Here is a 27,802-nt window from a genome sequence, read left to right as displayed (position 1 = left end):
CTTTTAAGTTTAGTAAAATCATTTATATACACCAATGCATCATATTTACAATATAATACTGATCCAAAATAAACTAACATATTACAGGTAACACTGAAAAGGAGAAATGAAAACATTTTAATGCACAGAAGTTAAACATGGCATGAGGACAGACTCAGATTTCCAAAAGAAAAACCTGAAGTAAATGACAGCAAAACTTCGACATGTTGCTATTTCCAATCGAAAACTCTTTTGCCTAGTCCTTCTAACTTTTTAATACCTCTATATATAGCTTAGAGTAATCAAGTCACAGGAGAAGTCAGATATACATAAAATTTTGAAAAGGTCAAATGATTTCAGAGATTTTTCACTTAAATAAAATTCTAAAAAAAACCCACAGAGCTTTTCCATATCCTTTTAGTGTTTGTACAAAGAGTATCTTCTTTGATCCCACACAACCCTTCCATCTCAAGATATTTACAATATTCACAGTCTGCTATAAAGGGTCAGTAGATTTATTACCAAGTAAAACCTTGTCTGGTCCAGACAAGGTATCTTGCAATTAGGTCAACTGAAAAATAAAAAACACAGGAAGGAGAAAGTAAAATACTACTTTAAAATATGTAAATTAATTAATTGAAGTGTATTTAATTTTGAAATCTAAACTATAATTTTTTAAAGAGGAAAAAAAAAAGTCAACTTTCTCATAGAAATAAAACCATTTGACCTTGAATCTTCAAACTGTGTTTTCCTAATCTGTCCCTCCCTACCTCCATTTTAGATCAGGCCATTCTTATTAATCACAGACAATAAAATCTATAGTAAATCCATTAAAAGCAGTTCCTTATCACAAAAGCCCTTAGAAATTTGACTTCTCTCCAGACACCAAAACACTTCAGAGTCAGCCGCAAATGTACCCACCTCACTATCAGCAGCAGCTTGAAATTATTCTGTAAGTGAAGGGCCCATGAAGAGAGGCGGGACCCTCGGACGCACAGTCAGATCCCATCTTCTCTGCTTATTTCTGAGGTGCCGTGGATGTCGGCGAGCAGCAGCTGCTCTCACCCCCCAAGGTGCTCCCCGCTACACCAAACACACCCCAGTGCTGCAGAAGCAGCCCGAAGCCATCTCCTACAGCTCATCACACAACAGCACACAAGCCTTGCTGCTGTCATCTTTTAACACCTAACAGAGAAAAAAAATACACCCCGCATTGCTCCCAAGGTGCTTGAGGCGTACCAGGCTGCAGCGTGGCAGTGGTCTCTGCTGACTGCACTGGGTGTTGACCATGAGAGTAGCTACAATTTGATCCATTTTTCTGTTAAGAGGTTCTGGCTCGCAAGAAACTGCCCGAGTATTTTCCTCCTTGGAGGGCAGAGTTGCAAAGTGCTTTTGTAGGGAATTTTTTGCACTCTCATTCAAACAAAGGTGAGTTCCAGGTTTATTTCTCTATTTGCCATACTTAAAAGTTCAAGTACAATGAGATTTCCCAGAAAACATGGATTTCAAGTTAAAAAGGAAATGATCTATTACGTTTAAAGATTGCGTGGATGTTGACATGACCTAGAATTTAGGGCAAGGACAGAAACACATGTAATAAGGCCTGCAAGCTTGCTGCTACTACCAAGAAACAACAAATACTCTTGTCTCTTGCTAATTCTCTACAGTTGTCCTCAATACATGTCAGTGCACAAATATTCCATGTAGTGTCAGAGGAACAATCCTGGCTTACAGAAAACCTCCCTGTTTCCATCAGAGAAAGTGATGGTTAAGTAGGGACTGTGGTTCTTCCTCTGCAATAAATCAGGCATTGGAAAACTGTCAACAGGATTAAAAGAAAGCTGACAAGGTTCTGACGAAGAATGGGAAATGAAGTATCTCCTTCATGTAGAAAAACTAAGTCACTGTTTACAAAAGTTTATAGAAAGAGTCAGACACTGGTTTGCCATCCAAGCTAAATGGTGTAAGGAAGTCTGGTATAGAAAAAAGACAAAAAAGAACAAGGCTGGACTGCTGTAAGAGTAAATTGGGAGATTCATGGCTCAGGTTTGTAAATGTAAACCCAAAACTAATGAGCTATGAAATATAAAATAATGTTCAAGAGTCATTACTAATAGCCCTGAATTGGCACTTCAGTCTGCAGACCAAACTCATTCAACGTCTGCACAGGTTTAGTACCAAAATATCTCTATAAAAAGCCTTCGACCGGTCTCAAAAGAAAGAAAAGCATCAGAAGGTAGAAAACTAGAAATATGTACAGATTCTTCTCATTTGTTTGTTTAATTAAGATTAAAAAAGCAGCTTTTGGAGCCAATGTTCCAGACTAGTGTAAGAATCTGCCCTGGGCAGCCTCGTGGTCCGGGCAGCGTAAGGACGTGTGTCGAGGAGCAGCCCTGCATCTGTCGCTCCCCCAGGAGGAGCTCGAAGGCATCGAAGAGATGAGGAGCTTGGACTCCAGAGGGTGACACAAGAGAAGGATCACCGGTGGATTCACACAGCAGCACTATGACCCTTGCCAGGATGATCTCTTTCAAACAAGAGGACAAGTTTGAAACCAAGTGTTGGATCTTCTAGAAAGGAAAGAACGGAGTACACGGGTGGAACACACACAACTTCTGACCTGGGGGTGAAGCAAATGAACCCCACGCTTATTTTTGTCCGTAGAAGATCCCACCATGAAAATAGAAGCAACTTGTACATAAGTAACTAGAACATTCTTCTATTCTGCTGTTGAACAAGATGATAAAAAGAGAAGTCTTATGCTGAATGGCCAATTCAGCCTTAAAAAAGGTCTGAGGAAGATGGAGGAAAGAAAAAAAAAAAGATGGCTAAGCCTTAAAGAAGGTACGAGGAAGATGGGGAAGAAGAAAAACAGAGGGCTACTGATCAGAACTGAAAAATACAGCAAGCCTATGGCCTCAGGTGCCCTTGGCAAGGCCAAGCGTGGCTCTCGGGTCATCTTGGGCAACAGGAGGCTATTTAGGTGCCTCTACGTAAAGACGCAGAATTTAGGCGCAAAGGGCAGCTATGAAGTTTGTGTTTCACAGCACTTGCTTCAAGTACTTACTGAGCAGGGTGTTGAGAAACTGGGGCTGTCTCGTTCACATACATAGTCATTGCAGCTGGCTGTATGTATAGCAGATGGAAGGCAGCTTCTGCAACTGGTTATTAAGAAAAAGAATGGTCTTTAACAATATCATTTCCCCTGTCTGGGGGACTCATGATTAACAGTACATAAGTGATCATATATACCTCAAGGAACTGAGTTTTAAAAAAATATTACAGTACCAATGATTTTTTTTTTGTATCTACAACTATACAGCATTTTCAAGCAGTATGGAAATTTAATGAAATAATTATGATTTATTAATTTACATAAAAATACTTTTTACAGTTAAAGAATAAATCTTAAATGGTAAAAAAAATAAGATTAAGAAGCTCCAGCTATTGAGAGTCATGGGAGTTTGTCTGCTCTTCGATAACTTGTTTTACTATTTCTGCCAGTTTTAGTCGATCCACTTTATCTGTGAATCCTCTGCCTGAAAGGAAAAGAACAGGCAGTCAGCTGGTGCCAGGCACAAGGAGGAAAGCAATGACGGCTGGAGTCACACCCTGACCGAACACAAAACAACGCTCCACACAGAAACTCAGGACAACATTTGCAAGGAACCAAAACGAGTTACAATCTCTAGTTCCATTGAAAAAATTGAGCATTTAAAAACCTAAATTAAAACCAAACAGACAAAACAGAATGAGGGAAGAGGCACGACCAAGCCTTTGTGAACCTGGCTGATGTCCCTGGTCCCCTCCTATTTATCAGCATCTGCTCCTGGGGGCTGACACCTCTGCCCCCCCATTTTGTCAAGGAGCCATCTGAACACTCCCAAGGCAGCTGGCCTAGTTTAATTTTGTTTCCTGTCCAAGCAGAAGAGATGTTGTGCTGACAGAGATGAGGGCAGCAGCCTCCAGCACAAAGAGGGTCATAAACAGCTGGAAGGAAACCAGCTCAAAACAGCTAAAGCCGTTTGTGAAGTGATGGTCCATTTGTGCTGTTACGTTCTCACACAACTTGGTGCTTTTGAAAACTCTACCCTGAACCTCAAACAGAAATTTTAAAGCAGAACTTTTAACCTCATTTCTCGAGCACCCATGCTGGCAGAAGGGCCGAAACAATGTCAAAACCTAAATCAGTTTGGCACAAATTCAAGAAATTTGGTTTTATTTCCATATAAGAAGGTGACCGCTTCCCCTCTTTCACCCGGCATTAGCACCATTCTCCGTGGAAGAGAAGGAATTCCTCACCATTCCAGCTGAAGCTCTGAAGAGTGTCTCGCAGCAACTTACACTCTCGATTATACTTCCACGCCTCCTGCATCACTTCATTCAGCTTCTCATCTTCATTCTCTCCTATTTCAGAGAACAAAGATAAACAGGAAGTTTGTCATTCTGCCTCGCAGCAACATCCAGAGCTTTAGTAAACAGCATGTGCAGTTATTCCCCCTCGCCTCACGCAAACTAGGAAATGGGTTTGAAAGCAGACACACCTCTTTGAAAGTTATTTTACCAGCTCTGCATGTCACTGTTGACACTAATGTTATGCATGCACCAAGATTACAGCCCACAGACAACACTTTCCTCTTGAGACTGACTAGGACAATAGGAGTTTTGTTTATCCTTCCTCACCACTGACACAGACTGATCTTGAGGCACAGTCAAAAGTCAGTGTCTTGCATATTTAGAAACGTAACTTTCTTAAAAGTGGCAACCTTTACCAGCCTGTGGTAGAATGCACTGAGCAATCACATCTCTCAGCTTTTCCAGAGCCACGTTGGAATCGTTACTTCCGTTCTCAGGGTCATGGATGTAAACACCATCCTTTGGCTTAGTGCTGCAAAAGAACAAGGGGGAAACAATTACAATTCGAATGCAACTCAAGCTCACAGAATCACAGAATCATCTCAGTTGGAAAAACCTTGAAGATCACCTAGTCCAACCATTAACCTCACACAGACAGTTCCCAACTACACCATAGTTACTCCTCGCATTAACTGCACCAGTATAACGCTCTCTTCCACTCTCTGGAAAGCTGGGACTGGGAGCTAGATTTAGCAGTAATTCTAACTATGTCCTGTATTATGAGACCCCTTTAAATATGAAGAAAAATAAATATTCCTTTAAATTCATTCAGGTAAGGGTAATCCTAAAATGCATTATCCTATTTTTCAGATAGGTAACTCGAACAAAGAGAGAGAGATTACTAGACTTTTTCAGTAAATGTCAGGATCAGGAAAAAAAAAAAAATCTTGGAATTCCTTCTCCCAGTTTGCCTTATCTTACTCAACACGTGACCCATTTTTTCATAAGGGATCTGTTCCACTGCCTGTGTAATACAGTAACACTATCCAACCCCCCTCCTGCCCTCACTGGCATATTTTGGAAGACACACTGTATCGTGCAAGTATTACTTGACTCCAACTACCCACTTCAGCAGGAAGAGTGTCAACCAAATCAGAAATTCAGGAGCATGGTTACAATCGAATGAACCTGCAACATGCCTAAAATCATTCTGCCTACACTTTGATCTTTCAAAACCAGCTTTAGAGAGTTACCCCAGTAATTTCCTTTTGCGCAGGATTGGGTTGTTGACGGAGTGAAGGGGTTTGAGACTGACTTTGAGGTCTTGGATTCTCATGTTCGCAAGCTGTTCTGCATGAGCCTGTTGTATCCCTGCAACCATTGCCTGGAATGAAAAGAGTTGCATGGGATGTTTTAATTAGCTTCTTTGTGAGTTAAAGAACAACATATGGACAATGTTAGCCATGGACAACAACAAAAAAAAAAGCACCAAAATCCTATTTATTTCAGAGATGTGTAACAAAAATCAGGTTTGCAAGACATGACTAGAACTGCAGTCACTGACTGTGGGACAGTATATCCCGACCTCGCAGGGGCTGAACAGGACAAAGGATCACCTCTGCTTCTCATGTTCCCGAGCTTAAGAGCACTGACTGAACTCCTCTTTGAGCAGAGTTTAAAGGAAGCAAGATGGGCTATTCATTTGCTGCTCATTAATGAGGTCACAGCTGTAGTCAGGTATAAAACATGGGGGAAAAAAGAGAAAAGACCTACAAAAGAGTCCTCAGGCATGTCTACTGCCATAGTTTGTTCTCTACTTGTTAGCACATGGCTGCTCTTTCCACCAATTTTGGAGCATCTTCTAGCCCCAATTTCAAACGGAATTGCTTCCATTTTCTTACAGAGATCTCAGGCTCATTAGGGCAGAAGGGGAGCTCTTCCTCTGCATAACACCACGTGAAAGAAAACACTCCAACCATCCAAGAGCTATCCAGCTCTCCTAGGCAACATTCTTGATAAAATAAAATGTTGTTTAGACCTTGTCCATCATCAGCTGGGCAGAGGGTAGGATGTTATCAAGTGCCTCGGTGGAGTTGAGCCAGGGATGGTCCAGCACACCTTCAATGGTCAGCCGTTCCTCAGGTTTGACCTTCAGCAGCCTGTGAGAGGAATCAATCAGTCCGTAACGAGCTCTTTGTTGATCTACAGTGTGCTGCTCTGTCTGCGATCAGAGCATTTAGCATTCTCTAAGCATTAGAGGGGCGAAAAAAGGAACTCGTCCTAACAACTAGAACACTAAGCTGACCCAAAAGCAGTCTGACTTTCCACCAGCTTCACTGACCCTTGCTGTGGTGATATTTTAACGCCATCACAGCTCTCCCTCAGTTATATTCAGCAACACAGTGTAAAAGAAAGGCACTGAAGGCCATTTTAATAATACCTGTGTACTGCCGAGCTCTAGATTCACATCCTCCCAGATGGGATGTGATCTTCCAGACGAACTGGAAAAGATCCAGACAGACACCCTCTGGAAATGCACGTCTAGAGCTCACCCACATAATGCTCTAAACCCACACCAAGGGTGTGGTGAAATAAGGCCAAGTTTCAAAGTTGGAAACCTGTTTGCTGAATGCTTTCACCATGCACCTCCTTAGCTTTCCTCTCCATGCAAAAGCCTCAAATAATGGACACTTTGGCAGGCTACAGCACCTCAAAATAAGAAGGAACTTTATTCTGCAATCTCTGAAAACTCCATGGAGTTAAATTTTACTAGGATGAAATCCCAGAAAGAGATTTTGCAGATCAACTCATGTTCTCTTGATAATCACAACTGCTTAATAAAAAAGTTAAAATTTCACAAAGTGCTGACAAGTTACCCCAAGAGTCTAAATTAGAAACAGAATGACTTGATGAGTTTGTCACACTTTTAGACAATACTCTAAATCAGCTTCCTGTCTGCAAAGCAGAATTGTTTAACGTACCAAGAAAGTGGAAATAACTTTTACAAAATGTCAGCAGGACCACAGGCTAGCTTATAAATTGCACTTGTAAGGCCATGCTGCCAAACAGGTCGTAAGCTCAGTTTTGATGCAAGACCCAAGACACATGCATTCCTTTTCCGAAGGTTTTCAAAGTCCTAAGCTATTATCAAGCACAGCAGCTCATAAAGCTTGAGGTCAGAAATCAGCTCGACATGCTTGAAAGGAAGCAGCTGCCTGAATGCAAAATATGACCTCCAGAAGCAAGACTCCATATGAATAGCAGTCTACATAAATAAAATGTAAACTTATCCAGAATTATATAAAGTCTAAATGTATTCCTGCACCATAAACACTGATTCAGACTCACTGACTGGAAAAGACAAGCAGGAGAGGGAGTCCTGATAACATTAGTGAGAGAATTAAGTGAAGCGAACTGAATCCAAGTAACAACATTCTGTGAGCTGAGTTTCATGGCCATTTTAAAAGACAATGAAACCTATTGACTGTGGAGCTTCTGAGTGAGAATAAAGAGTTGACCTTGGTATAAACAGAAGTTTCACTGCAACACAATCTGCAGTTTATTTGGCGAAAGGTTGTGGGCTCTTCTGCACTGCTATAAACAGGTCCTGGCACCCTTTCCAAACAATGTTAAATCCTTGGAGATTTTACAGTACGGCAGAGGAGACAGTGACAGTTTAAGATTATTTAACTGATTTTTTTTTCTATTTATGTTGCTTTTATCCTTCCAGTTCTTCTGGTGATACAAGCAAAAGCAGTAAGTCCCTCTCACATTTTAAAAAATAAGCAAGGTCAAGACCTAATCAGTGCCACATTCTTGCTTTCAAACAGGACCACAGGATCACAGTCTTTGAAATATTTGCAATTGAGAGATGTGCACTGCATGAAAAAGTTTCCATTAGCATTTAGAATAAAATATCAAGGCAAAACCTTACCTCATAGTCTGACACCTTGTGACAGATCTTAACCTCCCTTTCCATGCCTCTCTCTTGTCCCCTTTTAGACTGTGTATTATGTGCACAGGGTTTTAAGGGACAGATTTACCAGATCCTATTACACCACCTAAATGTCCCCTGATTTTAACAGGAGTTTAAACATCACCACCGGGGATACGTGCCTAGAGAGCACTTGCAGATGCAGCAGCCAGTTGTCTGTATTGTTCTGAAGCAAGGTCGTGTACCCACTCCCCTTAAAGACTAAACGCACAATGCAGTCTAGCAACTTCAGAGACAGGAGACATCCAAAATTGAACACAACAGTTGGGGAGGAAAAAAAAAAAAAAAGAGAGCGAAAGAAAAATATTTACCAGACTTCATTTGTGCTGAATATGACAGAAAATTTTTCAGCTGTATGTGCTGAAGACAATTCCCCCCGCCTTTGGAATAAATAAGCCCTTTGTGATAACGCACTTTCAAGTGATTTTCCAATTTCTTAATATAAGCAAAGAGCAATACAACATTTTCCTGAACTGACTCACTTTCGCACAATGTCTTTCGCCATTTCTGAGATCTGGCTCCACTCTTCCTCTGGAAATTCAAAACTTCCTGTCATGATCTTTTTCCGCATGTCCTTTGGAATTGTCCGACTGTGGTGTTTGGAGTAAAACGGAGGGTATCCACACAGCATCACGTAAATAATGACACCCAGGGACCACAAGTCACAGCTCTGAAAGCAAGGAAATGATCACTTTGGGGCGCAATTCGCAGCAAGCAGTGGTGTAGCTATGTTAAAAGTTCTATGTGATTCCCTAAGAAAACAGGAACCCAGCTCAGCCTCCTCCTAAAGGTCCATCTGAGGACCTTCATGGATAAATATGGCAAGTATGTACGCACAAGATAACTCCATGCTGCCAAGCTAAACTACTTCCAGTACCCAGAAGTAGCCTGTTTACAGAAAGCGCTCCTGTCCCTGTGCTATGCAATGGTAAATTGTATGGAAACAGCCAGTGCGTCAGAGGCGTGAGGAAGCTGCACATTTATTACATCTCTCAGGATACTTGAGCCCTAGTCTCTCAATATCAGAACATAAACCAGAATACAGTCATTTTTCAGAAGGTGAGACTAAAAAAAGAAACACCATTGAACAAATGAGCTAGCAGAGATACTTAATCAGAGCCATCTGTAATGAAAAAAACCACACGTCCTGAAAGCCACGGAGATGAAGCAGCTTCAGAAAGGCAGGAGCAGCATTTCCCAGCCGCTTCTGGTGCGCATCCTCCTGCCACCCCAGCCTGGAGCCCCCTCCCTGCCCTTGCACCACTGCTACTGCTGACGTGATCCGAACGAGTTCACCCAGGAGTGGATCCAGCCAACCACCAGCTCAGTAAAGAAGCTGAAAGCCAGAGCCGTTCCCCGTCTGGATCACTCTGCGTTCATGCAACAGACACTGCTCGGGAAGAAGGGAAGAGCCTAGACTTCAATTCATGCTTCCGTTGGAGTACATCCTTAAGGATGCAGCTCTGTTATCACCTGGTTATGGCATGGTGCAGGCTAGGGCTGGTAGGACCTGCTCTGACCCTGGCCATCCATTCCCAATATTCCTTTGGTGCCAACACTAGCATTTGTACAGCTAATTATTGATTTTCACTAGCTTGGCTTCCAGCCCTACCAGTCCTCCAGAGGACTCCTGAAGGTCTATGCCAGCACAAGGATGGACAGGAACACACGGCCAAGCGTAAGCAGAAGCCTGAACTCCAGCCAGGTTCAGGTGACTGTGGAAAGACACAGAAGGGCAGATTTGGGGAACTGGGCAGGTTCTGCGATGGGGTTACACAGACAGGAGTCTGCAGAGCTGCCAACTGAAGCAACCTCAGCACCACCCTCTCTGCCCCAGACTATATATTTCACCACCTACTCTAGGACAGCGCTGGCATTCATGAAGCTCCACAGATGAACTCAAACACAGAAACCCTGACTCCAATAACTGTTTTTTGACTGGATCAACACCAATCCAGGAAGGAGGTCTCAAAGGTGAGACTGTTTCCTTCTGGAGGGAATACACTTAGATCAGCTCATACTGATCATTATATCAAACCCTTGGCTTCTGGCTTTTACAAAACATGTGGATGCTGATAATGAAAGAAACCCCATGGAGTTACCCCACATATATATGGCTTAAACAACTTGCTGAAAAGAAGTCTCAGATGGCTCTAGAAGTCTAAATTTTTATTTAGATACCTAAATTCTCATCATTTTTCCACTGTCCAGAGATAATTTCTCATTAAATCCATGGGACTTTAGGCATGTAAGTGGGAAACAGGTGTCTAAGTTCTTCGTGGACAAGGTTCCCTGATTCTATTTCTCAAGAGTCAGCCCCCTCCAGCCATGACACACAGACACATATTTGATCCAATACACACACAACTTAATAAAAAATACTCAGAGATGTGTTGTTTCCTCCAATTTAAATCTGTGGGATAGTGCTGCTGATCATGAAGGTGGATCACAGGCATTTCCACTCAGGCTCTGAATTGCTGTGGAAGGACAGTGTACCTGGGAGTTTATCACAGGCTATTTCAGGGAACTAGGCGTATGCCAGATGCTGCTCTGGGGATGAGTCACACTTGGCAAGGTAAGGAGGAGGCTGCTTCTTTCAGCGGCCTTTCCAGTTAGTGCCACCATGGCTGAAAGCAGCTCTGAGTGACCCATCAATTCTTTAAATGAAACATGAAAACAGAATCACTATATCACATTATAAGTTCCATAAGATCAAGGCAGTTGAACCTTCTCAGTACGTGAGTTAACACCAGTTGGTATCTGTTTTCAAGGTTCCTCCATTATCTACAAGAGTATAACTCATACTTTGCTTCAGGTGCCATGGCCAGGGCTTTTGGTTCATTAAAAGAACAAAACAGCTGTCAAACTGTTGCCAACATGAACAGGGAGCAACCATCCACATCCACACCACATCCTGGGTGTCTCTGCAATGGCATCTACTGGAGAGGGCTATTATCAGAGAATAAATATGCTGCAATCCACAGAAGTGGAATTCTTCACCCTGCCTTGTGAGACTTTCCAAATTTATAAAAACCAACTTTCCCTGCGACGGTGTTGACAGGAGAGAGGGCAGAAGAAACTCCGTATTGAAAAGACCTGTCTGAGAACTCTTTTTATAAGAAGTACCTGGCTTCAGTCATCAATCTGCTTCTCCAGGATGGAGAAGAGATAATCATAACCCTGAAGGAGGCAGATCTGTGATTGGGAAACCCTACGGACTAATTCAGTGAAAGTTATCTCTGCCCATCTTTGCTTTAGGTCTCTGCAGAAGGCTACTAAAACACAACACAGTATATCAAACTACCCCCTCTAGCATGTGGTGGGTTAAACTTGAAGCTGGAATCAGTGTAGCTACTTAGCACTGCAATCAGAAACCAATTAACTTTAATCAAAATTGACACTCAAAGAATACTCAGGGTTCAAAGACTGCTAAGCCAGCAGGTGACAGTGATGATAATATGGAGGAAAATGTTTTGGAATGACTGAAAAGGAGTACAACCATTCAGGACACTTTCTGTCATAACTCTCCTAAGACTCTAGCAGCAGTTACTGCCCATGGCTCCTGCTACAGACAACACAATACTGGTTATTTTGCAGAAGATCCCCGACACCAACGAGGTACCACCCCAGCTGCCTGAACAAGACAGCCTCAGTAGTGCTTTGCACTTCCAGAAACTCTGGCTGACAGCAGAAAAGAACTTCCCACGTGGTCACACTCCAGCAGAACCATTCTACTCTCTCCAAAATCTTGTTGATATTTAGTGCTTCTTGAACAGTGTTTGTATATTTTCCCTTTAATTAGAGGATCAATTTCATGAACCAAATGTGCGTTTCATTATTAGCTCTATCAGAAAGAAAGCAGAGCCAGCAGAGCCTTTTAGCATGTCTCTAAGACAGCTACCTGCACAGATCACCATCTTCTAATTTGCTGGTTCAACTGAATGAAACCTGGTCTGAAACTAATACATTTCCAGGGAGAAATACCACTGCATACCTGGTCACTCCTTTTAGAAAAGCCAAAGAAACCACACTTTTGAGAAATACAGCCCCAAGGATACTACGTCCTTACAGCTGAAAACACACGTGTACACAAAATAGCAAGCACTGTGACATTTCCCTGCTGTTTCCTGTAGATCCTGCTTTTTACTCAATGTGAGGTATTTGGCTAGTTAGATGTATTCCTATCACAGAGATCTGAACAACTTTATTGCTCCTGCCCATAAGTGTGTCATTTCAGGGCCACGAGGTTTATTGCCTTAGGTGATAAACCACGTCTATAGACTACTTCTACAGAGGATACATCGGGGGGTGGGGAAGACACCGTGCTCTAAAGATCTTGACTTGGGGACTATTTCAGAGCTTACCTTGTTATATGTGTAAGGTGTTGGAGAGGTGGGGATAATACCAGATTTTTCTTTCTGATGCCGTCTTTGTGCCTCCAATACCTGTTGTTAGGAGAGGAGTAAAAAATAAAAGGCAAAATATATCTCATCTACAGACACCACAAACAGCAATGCCTATGCCAAAGATGCCTGATGCTTCTCCATTCGATGGACTTATTCCAGCTACTCAAGACTCTGCCAAATTCAAACTGTTCTTCCTAAGAAAGACTGGAACTTTCTACATGGGGAAAATTTCAGCTAAAATATTTTGCTGCTTTGGATGAAAATTCCAGTTTTGCCTGAATTAAAGCAATTGCTCACATCTCTCCATGCTTTGGAACTAGAACCTAAATCATGTTTGGAGGGTAACCCTAGCTCCAGACATGTCCCTTTTTGCCTCTCCCATGAACAAATCACATCAAATTTGTCCCTTGCTGATCAAATCTGTGTTTCTGGGTTTCTACAAAAATCTTGGTTTAAATATGCTCAGGAAAAGCTTTCTACAGGCTTGGTAGTTCACCTGTTTTATAAAGCCTGCCTGTAGCACACATGGCCCTTCACCAGCAGGCTCCAGTTGAGGAGGCATTTTCAGGGCACTTGACTGTGGCCGCGTGGTCCAATCTCTGCAATCGCTCTTCCTAGTCATTAAAGGCTGCCGACATGCCCAGTACTGCAATTAAGCATCTATCTGCAGTTTTCTTTTAATTTTCTTCAGGACTCCAGCACAAAGCACAAAAGAGAGCAGGGAAAGCAGCACTACAAAAAACAGCCTGTCTGTAATTATAGATTATGTCTTAATGCATGCTGACGAGGGAGCCAAGGGTGAACAGGTAACCTTCTGGCACTGCCCTCTTTCTGAGCAATTGCCTTTCCAGAACCTTTTGGTTTCAGCAGAGTCCTTTTTAATGTCATCTTGAATGAGCTGCAGCTGGAAGAAGGATTGCAAAGCAGAGATTCTTCCAAACCAACTGCTTTAACGCAGTTAAAGGCCAATTGTCAAAATCCTGGAGTAGTCTCACTGGTGGGAGTCGGGCCTGGGAGACTCAGGAGGCATCAGCACTCAACCAGTGGTAAGAACACAGTCTGGGAAATTTGCCTCACGATCTCCTGCTGTAATCAATAGATCACCGTGGCACTCCATCTTGGAAGGCGGCTACTATACAATTACTCAAGATTCCTGCACCCAGAAGCCCTTAGTAGGACAGCAAAGGCTTTTAAAACGATGTGGTTATGGAGGCACAGGCAACAAAGATGATGATTCCCCTTTAGCCTACAACTGTAATAATTTGTTACCTGAGGTGCTACGTAATATGGAGTGAACTGTGGTGTCATCAAGTCACCTTGGTCTACTTTGGCAAATCCAAAGTCACACAATTTAACAGGTGCATCCTAAAACAAGGAGAAGAAGCTTCATTACAAAATCTCATTGTATCAGCTTTTCTAACACACATTCCTCGCCTTGTACTCATCTTACCTTTGCCACACGTACTCCTCTTTTGTATTTATACCCTTATCATTCCACAAAGCACCTAAAAGGTCATAAACTGATCTTTGCAACAATAATTTTTGTTTTCCTGGGTGCTCTGGGTCACCCTCTCAGATTTGGAAAGCACTATGCACATTGTAGGGGGGTCACTGCATATGCAGGGTGGTTATGAGCAAGAGAAGAAACAGGCAAGTGCTCGGATATGTCAAAGCGCCTGTAATGCACGTTAGAACATCCTGAGGATGCCTAGGGAGGAAGTGTGGCAGAGCGGATCTTCTCTGCAAAGCAGGGCTCTGTGTTGAGGTGGAGAACCTGACCCATGTTTACCAGCACGGGCAGCCTGTACTCCAAGTAGATCAGAGTATGGAAAAGCACGAAGCCAAAAAAGGTCATTAATTTTTGCCACCAAAACGTTGCATTAACGTCATTTTACAACTATTCTGAAATCCGCCATTGAGCCATTTTACAGAATTCAGCAGTAAACAAAGAATACCAAGTCTTCATCTTACCAGAGAGTTATCCTTGAAGAGGAGATTCTCAGGCTTGAGGTCTCTATGTGCAATGTTTAGTGAGTGGCAATGCTGCAAAGCCAAAGCTATCTGAAAAAGGGCACAATAAATCAACCACAATTACAGAACTCCTCCTTTAGCCTGGACAGTAATTTTAGCTTTAAAAAGGACATTGCCAACACAGCTTACACCCCAAACACTTTCATGCCACTTGGGTACAATTCGGAGTTAAGACAAGCCTGGCTGTACTGCCCAATAGTGCAGTAAAGCAACAATTGGGAATGAAACCCATAGCTTGCATTTCACTCAAAGCAAACAGAAAATAAAAGCTAAGTTGTACTGGGCTTCCCAACCACCTTCATTCGACTAACTCAGGGCATCATTAGCCCCCCAGAAGTGAATCAGATCATGACAGTGTCCTTTTATATGCTGGCCAGACCCAGTACAGCTGTGCTAGGCCTAGAGGTCACTACACTTGCTTGCACGCTCTCCAGCAATTACATTCTGTAATTACATGCTTTAATTACATGCTGTTTAACAGTCAACAGCAAGTTCTTGCTTCAATATTTCAGTGAGTATTTTATTGCATTTGTTACTGACTTAAGAGTCAACATTCAGGCAGTTTTATTCTTTAATTCTTGAGGGTACTGCCAGCAATTTACTCATTTCATGGGATATTACACAGAAATGTATTACTCAATTCTTTCACAGACACTGCTGTGGTTTAGAAACCTGTAACCCAGTCAGGAAAGCTCTACAGACTGTATGTATGAAAGTGCAATGCACTTAAAGAAAATCAAAGCATAAATAGTTGAACAGCATTACTGAAACGAAAGTAAGGCAAAGACACATGACCCTTATTTGAAAGTTCTCCTACTGGCTTCTGCAGGATCCTACCCATACACAGCACCCTGGGTGATGTGCTAAGTCCTTAGAAGACTGAAAATTACTGTGGCAAGAGAACTTCAGCATTAACTTAGCTCAGAAACAAATACAAACGCATTCCCAGAGAAAATGAGGCAGCTCTGTGACAAGTTTTTAACTATTACTGGGTACAACGACCAAGACCCGTAGCTCAATGATGAACCATCACTAGGTGAAAGAGTAAGACTTGAACATTGCTTTCAAACTTCATTTTTATAAACGTTAAAGCAGAGTTACTTAGGACATGAATAACCCAAGTGTACACACAATCAGAATTCAATTAAAAGTCTTATCTTTTGACATAGTTTTAAAAGACTTTCCCCACATGTTAATCCTGGAGACTGCCTTGCATTGTCAAAATCAAACAGTCCAAAGAACATGAAAACAAACTCAAGAATAATTCTGTACTTCCACCTAATTTCTTTGTTGGATGAAACCAAATAGGTAACAGCACAATTAGCATTTCATTAGAAACAAGTCAAAGCACAAGACAGAAAAGTAAGATTAAATGATTTGGCCCTCTTTTGCCTCAGTACCACACATTATCTCCCCAGCTGAGGGGGAAGCAAGTGGTCAGGGTATGGATTATTCACAAACAGTTGTGTCAATTTACGACAAACGCTGTAATATCTTGTCTCACATTTTCTTTCCTTTATTCACCGCAGTGATCACTGGTGTGGGAGCAGGACATTTACTGATTCATATCTCCTGTATAGCCTCTCACCTACAGTTTGTGTATCTTTTGTTTGGAATGCCAATATAACCTCTGCAAGAAGAAAACGATGGCAACTCCAACCCTCGGCTTCATGCCGTGGTGCCAATTCCCATACAGAAGAACTCAACCATTTTGAAAGCAAGATCCTTTTGCTGGTCCTCTGCTGTGGCTCCCTAGACAGGCTATCGCAACATACCACCTTTCCTGCAACCCTCCCATTGATCCAAGCGTTCTGACTGGGCACCACATGTCATCCAACAGCTTGGAACTTTGCAGTTCACCCCAGAACTGAGAGGAACGGACACTGGGGATCCCTGCACTGAATGCCATGGAGGCCCTCCTGCTTCATCATCCTGCCTACTCTAGTAGGATGTAAGCTAGTCACACCAGATGCACTGCTAAGCAACAAAGAGCTCGATGGACACCAAAACCTCTAGTAATAAATACCGTGGAGGCTATAAAACACAACATTCAGGAGTGAGTTGCGTAGAGAAATGGAGAGGGAAACATGACATCAGAGCAAACAGCACAGAAAACATGCACTATAGTGGTACATTCCTCTTGTTATCTTCCATGATAGGCAGGACTTCCATAAAACCAAATACAGAACCCGGCTTGAAAACCACCGGCCCAGGACACACGTACATTATTATCTGCTACCCCGCCCAAGAGGCGAGAGAAACGCCGAGCCTGCGTCATGGCCAAGGGCAATTCTCAAACTGGAGCTCAGGAGCCACGTGAGGTCTGGTGAGAGCCTGTGGACTGTTGGAGGTTACACTTTTAGAACAACAGCGAGGGATACAGCAGGAAGATTGTGCAAGAAAAGAGCTCTCTTTGGTGAAGGGTTCTGTAGACCAGGTTAGGAAAACCATTGCTAAGGACAGCAGAGACACCAGGGTCCCAACCCAGAAGAACTAGCCCACACCTTCAAATTCTTTGCTTCTCTTAAAACTTTGGCATTGTCAGGTTATAACAAAGCAGGCAATGATCATCGGATCAGAACTGAGGATTATTTTAGCTTCCTTTTTTCCCACCCCCCCACCCCAAGAAATTGTTAAATACTTTAGCCGTTATCATTCATGGATTTGCTTATACATGGGTGTTAACTTGCCTGCTTTGTTACTTGGCTTGCTTGCTTCTCAGTAAAGTGCCGGTGCTGGCTGATTCTGTGAAATAGCTCTCCCCCTTCCATCATCTCCATTACAATTAGGAGCCGAGCCCTGTTCAAAAGCATTTCATTTTGTTATATTAAAAATAATCAAAAAATAACAGAATTGCTAAGCTAATAATGCATACTTCATATCTACTGATGCAGGCCAAAAGAAAGACATATACTTGCTTCTCCTACAGTTGTTAGAACTATTTTGGTTCCGTAATTTTGCCTTTAAGCATATAAGCTGCAGGATTTTCTGACTCCCTGCACAATCTGACTCACTGATTGTCAGCCAGAAATCTACAGTTTGCTCTTCATGTTGGGCTCCCACATTCAGCTGGAACAAACACCACGGACATGTCTACATGGATGCATTCAGACAGATACACGCAAGCTCTACCCACGCTTTCCACCAGCAAGCCAGGTCGGACCTGGAAGCCATTTAGACACACCAATGTATAACTCTGCCCTTAAAGAATAATATGGCAGGTAGAGACTTGCACTAAACAGGCTAAACAGCTTCCAGGCTGGAGTTGGCTTTGAGCACAGCATACCCCTGTCTGCACCCATCCCTGCAGACGTGCCGATCGGCCCAGCTGTCTGCCTCGGTGCTAAAGATGTTCATGGCAACTCAGAAGCAGAAGTTTGAGGAATTATCTTTAATGCTTTTGAGTCTGGATACTCTATGGTACCTCATGATTTTAATCTAGAGTTGGCATAATTATGAAGGACAATGAATAGGAAGTGTGGAGATCAGGACTGCTAGATCCTCAAGAAACTAACTCCTAGTTGTTCTCGCCACACAGCAAAATCAGATATATCAGAGACTAAGACAGGTCTCAGCTCTTTAATTCTCCCAGCTGTAATTTTTTTTGACTCAACTAGCATCCAATTAGAAGATGTTTTTATCCCAAGCGATATTAATGGTCTGCTTCATGTTTTGCTGTATTCATTTTAAGCAGGACAGTGTATTGAGAGTTTACAGGGCAGAACCTACTATTTTTAGAAACAATTCTTTCTTCCCTTTTTTTTTTTTTTTTTAAATGAAGACTGGCACTCTTGAGTTTCCCTGTGGCTCACAAGCATCACCATTATGTAAAAGGATCTCACTTAGGATTCTAGGTAGCAACAAAGGTCACAGCTCTCCAATCCTGTTTTAACAGCGCTTTGAAAGCAGAAGGAGGCTCAAAGGTTACAATTCAGTTCAAGCTACTAAAGCAATATCAAAGCAGGACAGAAGCTAGAAGCTAATATACTCTCTCAGACAACGCAGGTATCACAGACTGAATCAATGAAAAACCTAAGAAATGAAGATGTATTCAAAACCAGTAATGAAGGACGCAGATTCATTTAAATGTGCAAAGGTCTGAGCATTGAGAGGGGAAAAAGCAAGCATTGCTTAGTCTGAAATATAAATATCATATCTGGAACCCCCTATAAATATTCATTTTGGTCATACTGCGATTTAAAAAAAGCGAACTCCACTATACCTTGGCCTAAACATGGAAAGCAAGCTGTGGGAATGAATCACCCTATGTAATCTTACCTTGGGCTGGATTCATGTGGGAACTGCACACTGTTAGCATAAACTTCAATAATTTGAACAATATTTGGATGTGTTGCACACATCATGTGCAGACGTACCTTGAAGAGAAGGGAAGAAACGTTACTGTACACAGAGACATGCACCTGACCAGCTCTGCTCCTCCCTCTGCCCCCAAGACTACGGCACACGCGAGCCCGCGCGCTGCCAGCTGTGCTCAGCACCAGTCACACCCCATTTCAAATTATTCCAAAAATAAGAAATGCCTACAAGCGTTTATACGAGTGACCAACAGCCATTACGTTACTTAGACTAAGACAAAAAGATCATATATTGCCAACGTGTTTGTTACAGACCATGGAACTGAACCCACCAGAGTTCCACAAAAAGCCCAATCTTTGATTTCTTTGTGTTTTTAAAATAAATTTAAAAGCTAGAACCAGCTTTAAAGTAGCAACAGAGATATGACTGAAACTGAAAAATTCATGAATAAAACATGAAACTCCATAATCTGGCTTCTTTTATGGCCTGATGATCTAGCACTCACAAGATGGGAAAACCTCGTCTCCTGTTCCGATTTTCTGAAACAGGCACCTAAGGACATTTTCCCCAGTTTAAAGCTACCTGGACTGCTAAATCAAGCCGAGGCCTTATGCTCTTTGTAAACAGATTATTTTTCCCTGGGAATTTTAAATGAGGATTTGCTCAGTAAGCAGAAATGGAAGTTGCCTAAACCTTGAGGACAATTAACACTTCTTTCACTTTCACAACTTGAACTGCCCATCATTTTCAACATACTGATGGTTTGGTACCTTGGCACGCTCTTGCCAGCCACAGCGATTCACAAATGGTATCAGTGAGCTTATTTAGTTTCTCATACACAGATAAACCATTTAGAGTGCAACTTGAAGCATTCTTGGCAATTCTTAGAGCAGTGACATCCAAGAGTGAGATGTAGGGAAACAAAATTCATTCTAAACTATTCATGTTACATTACACAGGACGTAGGGAGAATACCAGCTTTGAAATGCAGCTCTATAAATTAGATTTGTACATATACAGTTAGCAACTCCAGCAAACTCAGAGTTAGAACGACCCTCTGTTTCACCCACCACCTCATCCTATAGGAACCGAGCACAGCAAGGCTGGAGGATCAAACCCAAGGAATCCTGCATAGCAAGATCTGCAGAACACGTGGTGGTTTTTTTATTTTAAACCGTTGCAACAATTCACCAAAAGGGCGAGACTTTGCGACGTGTCAGAAGGCAGACAGTATAAACAGGAACTATACCTCATTTCTAGCTTTTGGACGATCAAGAAGAATTTTCAGTGCAAAGCGTTCTTGAGAGGATTTTTTCACGCAGACTCTGGTATTACAGCAACAAAATTATTCAGTCAGCAAGAATGTTAAAGAGACACTTCAAGCAACTGATCAGTAGTTATGAGTTTGCTCTCCACATGGAATTAACAGGAATGCCCACAATCTGGAATATACAGGGCACCCGTCACCACGTCCCAGCTTGAAAGCCTCAGTTTTCAGCCTTCCACAACAATCACATAGGTTATGCAGAAACACCTCACGCAAAATCATATTTTCAGCAATGCAGAAAAAGTACTTTAGAGCACACTGGGTAACTGCAGACAAGCAGAATGCATTCTACACATTCAGCCTGAAGAGATGCTTTTGATGAAAAAACCCAAACCACACAGTGGCAGCCTGAACATCTCCCACGGAGGGTGTAGTCTGCAATAAATAAAGGGTTTGTGAATGGAAATCCTTGTTTTGGCAAGGCCACCAACTGTGCCGCACACGTTTTTTCTCTCTTTCCCCCATTTAGCATTAACAATTGAACTGCATCAGAGGGAAGGGCCCACATATTAACAGGCAGCTAAAAGAATAAAGCACAAAGGGATATTTTAATAAAGATCAGAGGCAACACAGCAACGCAAAATGGATGAGAAGCCAACTGCCTGGACAGGAAGATAAATGGCAGCAAAGGACAATCGTCCTGTCAAACGCCCAGCAACAGAGAGGCACAGACATTTGTTTTCCAGCGCTCCCACTCCCAAGAGGGAGAGTGCTTGTTGACAAGGGAACATATGTTTTGCTTTACAGAAAGCATCCAGTTCCTACAGGGGTTAGAAATTCATGATGGGCAAAGTCTGGTTTGAGATGCGGAGCTCACGGCACTATCTGCTTTGGCCTCACATGATGATCTGAAAAAAATAGCCGGTAAAAATAGCTAATGGGCACGCAGTGCTGATGCCCCAAGTGATGATACCGTAGATGGGAGCAGCGACCTTTGCACCACACTGACACTAGTATCAAAAGGACAAAGGTGTTGGAGGAGCATTTTCTGCCACCACTGTGTCACAACCGACTCCTGTTCCCACTTTGCTTCAGAAATACGGCAGTGAGACAGGACAAGGCAGAGAGGTGGGAGAGTTTTTACGTCAAACATACCCCATAAAAGACAATACCTCGCTTGCACAGCAGCTACGACCCACATGGAGTAAAGACATTTATTTATTTTAAAGAGTCTTCCACATATCACATCGCTCTGCTGTTAGCACACTTAAAATACATACTCACTTCTCCCCAGCTAATGAAACAAGCTGAGAATACATACAAATCCGCAGGTGTATTGTCTTACCTAACAGGACCACTGATCCCAGCTCCCAGCTTCTGAGTCCAGTTAATGTTGTACTCCTCTAAAATGGAGGTTTCCTATTCAAGAAGGAGCAGGGGGAGGGGAAAGAGAGTAAAAAAAAATAAAAAAATAAAAAAATTACTACATGCCTTCCAAAAAAACCAGCTCAGCAGACCTGATTTGCAAGATACCCGAGCAGAGAAAGAGCCTGCTTTGGAGTTTTGCTTCACTAAGAAAATTAAACATAAATACAAATGCTAACATAATAATATATCTCAGTTTAAAATTATTTCTCTGCAGCTGAGACTGCTCACTCTGGCATTTTCAAACAGGATTATTGAGAACAGTAAACGGGATCTTGTGCCTTTAATACAAAAAGCACATCAAGGGCCCTTTCCCCCCCTGACTCTTTAAATCCAGCTTCCTACCTATAAATGATCAATCACAACTGAACACAAAGGACCAATTTCAGCATTATGATGTATTTTTTGGTCATACAGTACAATGGAAAATGACTTTGCTGCTTCCTTAGGGTTTTCAAACCTTTGGATTCATTATACTGTAAATTAAACCCTGCACGACTAGTTTTAGCTTGTCTGATAATGAACCAGCCTCATGTTTATAATCCTTTTGTCCACATCCATATAAACAGGGTTCGGTTTTGTTATGACACAGCCTGGGTGCTATCATGCTTAAACATGTCACAAGGCAGGATGTAAACGTAGCTTCAGCACACGGCGTTTTGATTAATGCCCTGCCCTGTGCTGTCACACAGATCTAACAACAGAGCAGGGCTCAACGCTGGAAACGTTGTGTGCAAGCTCCAGTCACCGCGTAACACACGCCATAAAATTCCGCCTTTGTTCTTTTATGAACATTGCTACCTATGTTGAGGAACATCTTTCAAAAAGCCATGATTTCTGATAAATTGCAAGAAAAGGAGCTGGTAACAAAAGCTAGCACTGGAGAAGCTAGAACCCTTCCCCAAACGTGCTGAAAACAAATGGAAGAGTCCACTGCTTGCAAAGCAACTTTATTCTGATCAGATTTTCCCCTCCTGTTAACTTCCATTCAAAACCTGCAGCATTTCAGGACTCACTCATGCTACAAACTACGAGAAAACCGAGAACACTCGTGCTCTCAACCGAGGTATGGAAAATGGCAGTCCCTAACCTGGGATCGCTGGCCTCTGCCCCAATAGTCGTGGATGAACACGGCCAGGCTGGAGCCAGACCTCACGCCACATGGGTTGAAAACAAAGCAAGAGAGGAAAGCTGATATTTAAGGCAAGATTTGAAGGGATTAGAGGGTAAAAAAAGACAGATATGAAAAGAAAAATTGCCTGTTAACACAGTCTGGAGTGGGTATCACCTAAATCATAAATGATTAGCGTGAAAGGTGTAAAGGAAGAAGTTAAAAGTTAACTGGGGATTTTATGAAGGGTTTTAAAAGAGAGGGGAAGAAAAGCATAGTGGATCGCACACGGTTTGTTGTTTTCAGGTAGAAGCACAAAGTTTTCTTATTAATTTAACCGACATAAATTTCACTCAGGAGAAGCGTATTAGGGAAAAGCCAATTTAGTTTTCCTGATATTCAGATACAGAGAATTGAAGGCATCATAGGTGGAATGAAAATACAATTTTAGAAGAGGTTTCTCTGAACTGAGGAGTACCTCCTCAGCATGTGCTTTCAAGCTCACACTTAGCATCTTAAGTTGTGAAGTCAAACCACTGAAATGGAGAAGCAAAGCCAAAGTACTCCAGAGCAACAGTGTGATTGAGTGACAACAATTCTTCGTTATTTTTTTATAGCGCTTTGAAGTCTGCTGCTCCTCTTCCAAAAGCAAAGAAGGGCCTGCCTGCCCCAGAACTTACCAAACCCTTTCAACTGCACAGGTTGGTCTAAAAAGAGATACTGTCTCCACATACAAGCCCACTCTTGACTAAATAGCTTCTGCTACCTGCTGCCACTTCTGTGATGGCACAGAGACCATTTGCTTCATTTCAGCTGAGCAAGTGGAAGAGGAGCTGATTAGGAATTGGAAAGTCTGTGATTTGTGAACCAAATGAAGTGAGAATAAGATCCGATGGTTCTCAACTCCTGAAGGATAAATAAATCCATTTTTAATAAAAATTAATTTCCTCTTTCATATTCTGCATATTTACCATGGTTTTAACTGAGAAAGCCAACATTTTTGTTTTCTGCATTTGTATTTGGATTCCAATCTTCATTACAAAGTAGCTGTACAACTTAGAAGTAAAAATTAATAATCTAGTGATCTGGAAACACTGTTCAGCATTTCTTCATGATATGAAATACAGCATCTGAGAACTCTGATGTCCCTTGATGTACAGAATTACTGACGTCTCCTTCTAGTTCAAAAACAGGAGCTCCACATCTAGTGCCAAGACGATGTAGCTGCAAATCCACACAAGTTCATAACATTCAAACAGCGTGAAATATTTAAAATCATAGAATCACAGAATCATTCAGGTTGGAAAAGACCCTTGGGATCATCGAGTCCAACCATCAGCCCGACTCTACAAAGTTCTCCCCTACACCACATCCCCCAACAGCTCATCCAAACGACCCTTAAACACGCCCAGGGATGGGGACTCCACCCCCTCCCTGGGCAGCCTATTCCACTGTTTGACCACTCTTGCTGTGAAAAATTTTTTCCTAATGTCCAGTCTGAACCTCCCCTGTTGCAGTTTAAAGCCATTCCCTCTTGTTCTGTCACTAATTACCTGTGAGAAGAGACCAGCACCAACCTCTCTACAACGTCCTTTCAGGGAGCTGTAGAGAGTGATGAGGTCTCCCCTCAGCCTTCTCCTCCTCAAACTAAACAGTCCCAGCTCCTTCAATCTCTCCTCACAGGATTTATTCTCCAGGCCCTTCCCCAGCCTCGTTGCCCTCCTCTGCACTCGCTCCAGCATCTCGATATCCCTCTTGTATTGAGGTGCCCCAAACTGGACACAACACTCCAGGTGTGGCCTCACCAGTGCAGAGCACAGGGGGACTATCACCTCCCTGCTTCTGCTGGTAAAATGTACAGGTATAAAACTGCCCTCAGAAAAATATCAAAATCCAGTTCCACTGGTAAGTCTAAATGCCTCGCCTCTTCACTGAGATTAACATACTGTGGATGCCGGCAGCTGAGGGTACAGTATCCTGTACTTAGCTCCACATCTGGAGAATGAAATGCCTGACAGTAGCACAGCTGCACAGCACTGAACTTGTAGACTGGCTGACCCGTCAGCCAGAACTAATCTGCTGCGGCTGGGAACAGAGGAGGCAGAAGAGTGCCGGGGAGAGCGCTTTCAAAAAAAATCTGCAGCGGTGCAATTTCCTACAGTAAACCTTTTCGCTCCTACTGTTAAAGGAATTTCAAACTTCCAATTGCTCCTTACATTAATTTCTAGTGGGCAAAGGGAATAAACGAATTTGAAATGCAATCAGTTACAAAAAAAGGTTTCATGCAAACTTTAAGAGTTGAGTTCACTTCAACAGCACAATTCCCTTTCAGCAAGCTCAGGGTACCTAAAACAATGGTTCAAGCATCCTCCCATGCAGAGTCAGCAGTCTGGGATGCTAACAGCCTGGAAAGGCAGGGCCGAGATTTCTCCCAGCTGGATCTCCAACAAGCTGCTTTCAGACAGGGTTAGGCAGGCAGTGGGACTGCTCAGGGGGGGAAAGCTCAGGTGCTTCTCAGTTTCCACTGAATACCAACGGGAAAAGGTTTGAAATAAGGTACTTTAAGAATAACGCATACTCACTACAGACAATTAAAAATATACAGACTGCTGCTTGGACAAACTCCACGTATTCAACAAGTGAAATGCCAACATGTGTAACTCCACCTCCACTGCTCCAACACACAGCCTTTCAACTTTGGCTAGTTTGCCTTAAAACAGCAATCACTATCTTGAATCACAGACCTTAAACCTGCAGATGCAGGTGAAAACCAATCAATCTTGAACAATAACCAAGTATTTGAGTAGCAGAGAAATCAGCATAATATGTAAAAGTACTAAATCATGTTTTCGATTCAGACAATGCCTATAACCAGAAAGATTTGCCCAGAACCCATTCTTGGTAAGAACCCCTCCAAACTGAGAGGGGCAGGAGGCAGATACAAGATTGTCCCTGGTTTCTTTGTTTTGTTTTTAACCACCAAGAGCTCTGAAGATCTTTACCTTCACATGAAATACCATAGAAATACTTGAAAAACCTTTTTTGAAAACCTTCTGGACAGCTACTTCACCCGCACCGTGCCAAGGCTGATAACAAAGCAGGAACAGACAGCATACAATTTTGATACTTGATCTCATAGTTTAATAACAATCTGGGTTGTCTGAACACAGTGCTTAGACTTCCTTCTACTTTGGGCTTTTTTAGTTCAAAAGGCAAGACCCACATATTTTTAAATCAACCCCGATTTCAACAACACAAGACCATGTTGCTACTTCACTTGCATTGCTTTTTGCCCCCAATGAGCTTCGTAAGGACAAATCCCACCTTGGCAGACAGCAGGGCTAAGGAAGGGTGGCAAATGCCAATATACAGGATCTTTTCTCTACATCCTTAAGGAATTTGTTCATCTTATTAAAATTAGCATTTAGGAAGGCATCCAGAATCTGTGACAGCCAATGCTTTGCACAAGGTAAAGAACCTGCAGAGAGTCTTTAAAACATTGTTTTATTGTCACTGTATCTCAAAAGGGTTTCCCCAGCTTCTTCAGGAAATCCGCTCAGCCAGGTCACAGAAGGATTCACTGGGAAGCGTGAAGCTCACACACAGATTCTCGCTGTAAAAAAAGAAATCCTGAATCTGTTCAGCTCCTCTACCACCACTCAAAACACAAACATCCCACACGCCAGATTTGTTTTCATGACAGCATCCGAACAGGAACTCGGAGATGGATCGAGGCGACAGCATTGGCTCTGCAGCCGGGGACTGCTGTGAGGCAGAGACCCCAGCTCCCAGCCGCCCCGAGTAGCCCCGGTTCTGCTCCCCACAGCCTGAACATCACAGCACCGATCCCCCAAGGCCGGATCCTGTGGAAGCCGTCTGCCTGCAGCTCCCATATCCCTGCCCGGTGTCTGGGGCTCCACACCGGAGCACAGCGGGTGACGAGGCCCTGGTGCCAGGGCAGCGAGGAGCAGAGCCGCAGGTGTAAGAGAAGGGGGGACCGGGACCTGCCGGGCCCCAGGGCCCTGCCCAGGCTGCCCACCTCCCCTCGCAGGGCAGGGGACGATCGGGGGCCGGTGGCGGGGAGACCCGGAGCGCGGCTGCCTCCTGCCTACCTTGATCATCTTGTCCATCTCGTGATCCTCCGACATCCTCCCGCGGGGCTACGGGCGGCTGGGGCGGGGGGAGCGGGAGCCACCGGCCCGGCCCCAGCGAGGGACAACGGGGCTGCGGGGGCCAAGGGCCGGTGAGGCAGAAGGGAGGGAAGGAGGGAGGCGGCGAGGGGGGCCGGGGGCAGCGGCGGGGCCGTCCCGGGGGCGCTGGGCCGCGCTAGGCAACGGGCAGCCCCGGAGGAGCCTTTGTGCCACCGCCGCACCGCCTCATCCCCGGCCGGGTGGGCCGGGGGTGGGGGGGGGCCGGGACCCCGCACGGAGACGGGGGAGCGCCGGGGGGAGAGCGCGGGCGGGCCCAGAGCCGCCGCTCAGCCCGGGAGACGCCGCCGCCGAGGCGCCGCCGCCGCCCGCGCCGCCCGGGAGCCAGGCATTGCCGGCACCCTGAGCCGGGCACACCCGCCGGGCGGCGCGCCCCGCCGCAGCGCTGCCGCCCCCGCCGCGCCCCGCGCAGAAGGCCAGCCCGCGTCCCCCGCTTCCTCCCCGCTCCCACCGGGAAATTTTAGGAGCCTCCGCCACTGCGGTGGCGCGGTTTACAGGCGACCGCCGCTACCCCTAAAAGCGCGACATTGCCACCAAAGCCCCCACCGGACCTTCGAGATGTTGGGCGCCTTCTAATGACGTCACGAGGGCGGGGGCAAAGCGGAGCGGGGCGGCGGGAAACCGCGCGAGAGCTGGGCGGGAGCGGCTGAGGGGAGCGGCGCCTCGCGGCGGCCGTGGGGACGGGCGCGGAAAAGCTCCTCATAGCCT

The 27,802-nt window shown here is 43.8% G+C and overlaps 1 protein-coding gene across 2 annotated transcripts; it reads right to left on the bottom strand.

The window, feature by feature from the left end:
* Position 1: 1 nt before the first annotated feature.
* On the bottom strand, positions 2 to 27,455 carry MAPKAPK5 (MAPK activated protein kinase 5). 2 transcript variants are annotated; one of them, XM_074886865.1, is made up of 14 exons: positions 26,999 to 27,455; positions 21,696 to 21,769; positions 20,333 to 20,408; positions 19,045 to 19,142; positions 17,453 to 17,565; positions 14,707 to 14,792; positions 14,005 to 14,100; positions 12,694 to 12,774; positions 8,812 to 8,999; positions 6,374 to 6,494; positions 5,589 to 5,719; positions 4,746 to 4,867; positions 4,282 to 4,386; positions 2 to 3,518 (listed from the first exon to the last, which is right to left on the bottom strand). In XM_074886865.1, exons 1-14 carry the CDS (start codon positions 27,032 to 27,034, stop codon positions 3,424 to 3,426), a joined length of 1,422 nt encoding a protein of 473 aa, XP_074742966.1. In that variant the 5' UTR covers positions 27,035 to 27,455; the 3' UTR covers positions 2 to 3,423. The 2 variants fall into 2 exon arrangements, with proteins under 2 accessions (XP_074742966.1, XP_074742967.1); XM_074886866.1 differs by having other exon boundaries at positions 4,752 to 4,867; positions 26,999 to 27,452.
* Positions 27,456 to 27,802: the final 347 nt, after the last annotated feature.

The sequence above is a fragment of the Strix uralensis genome, chromosome 17 (genome assembly GCF_047716275.1).
Source record: "Strix uralensis isolate ZFMK-TIS-50842 chromosome 17, bStrUra1, whole genome shotgun sequence".
Lineage (NCBI taxonomy): Eukaryota > Metazoa > Chordata > Aves > Strigiformes > Strigidae > Strix > Strix uralensis.
This window is presented reverse-complemented; position numbering and strand designations above follow the sequence as displayed.

What these genes read in the sequence shown, in the direction of transcription:
- MAPKAPK5 (XM_074886865.1), bottom strand. Translation starts at nt 27,034, where the DNA reads ATGTCGGAGGATCACGAGATGGACAAGATGATCAAG. An exon ending in TCTTCAAGGATAACTCTCTG is followed by an intron (nt 14,101 to 14,706) that starts GTAAGATGAAGA and finishes TCCTTGTTTTAG; the next exon opens with GATGCACCTGTTAAATTGTG. An exon ending in CGCAAAAGGAAATTACTGGG is followed by an intron (nt 4,868 to 5,588) that starts GTAACTCTCTAA and finishes GTTCTTTTGCAG; the next exon opens with CACTAAGCCAAAGGATGGTG.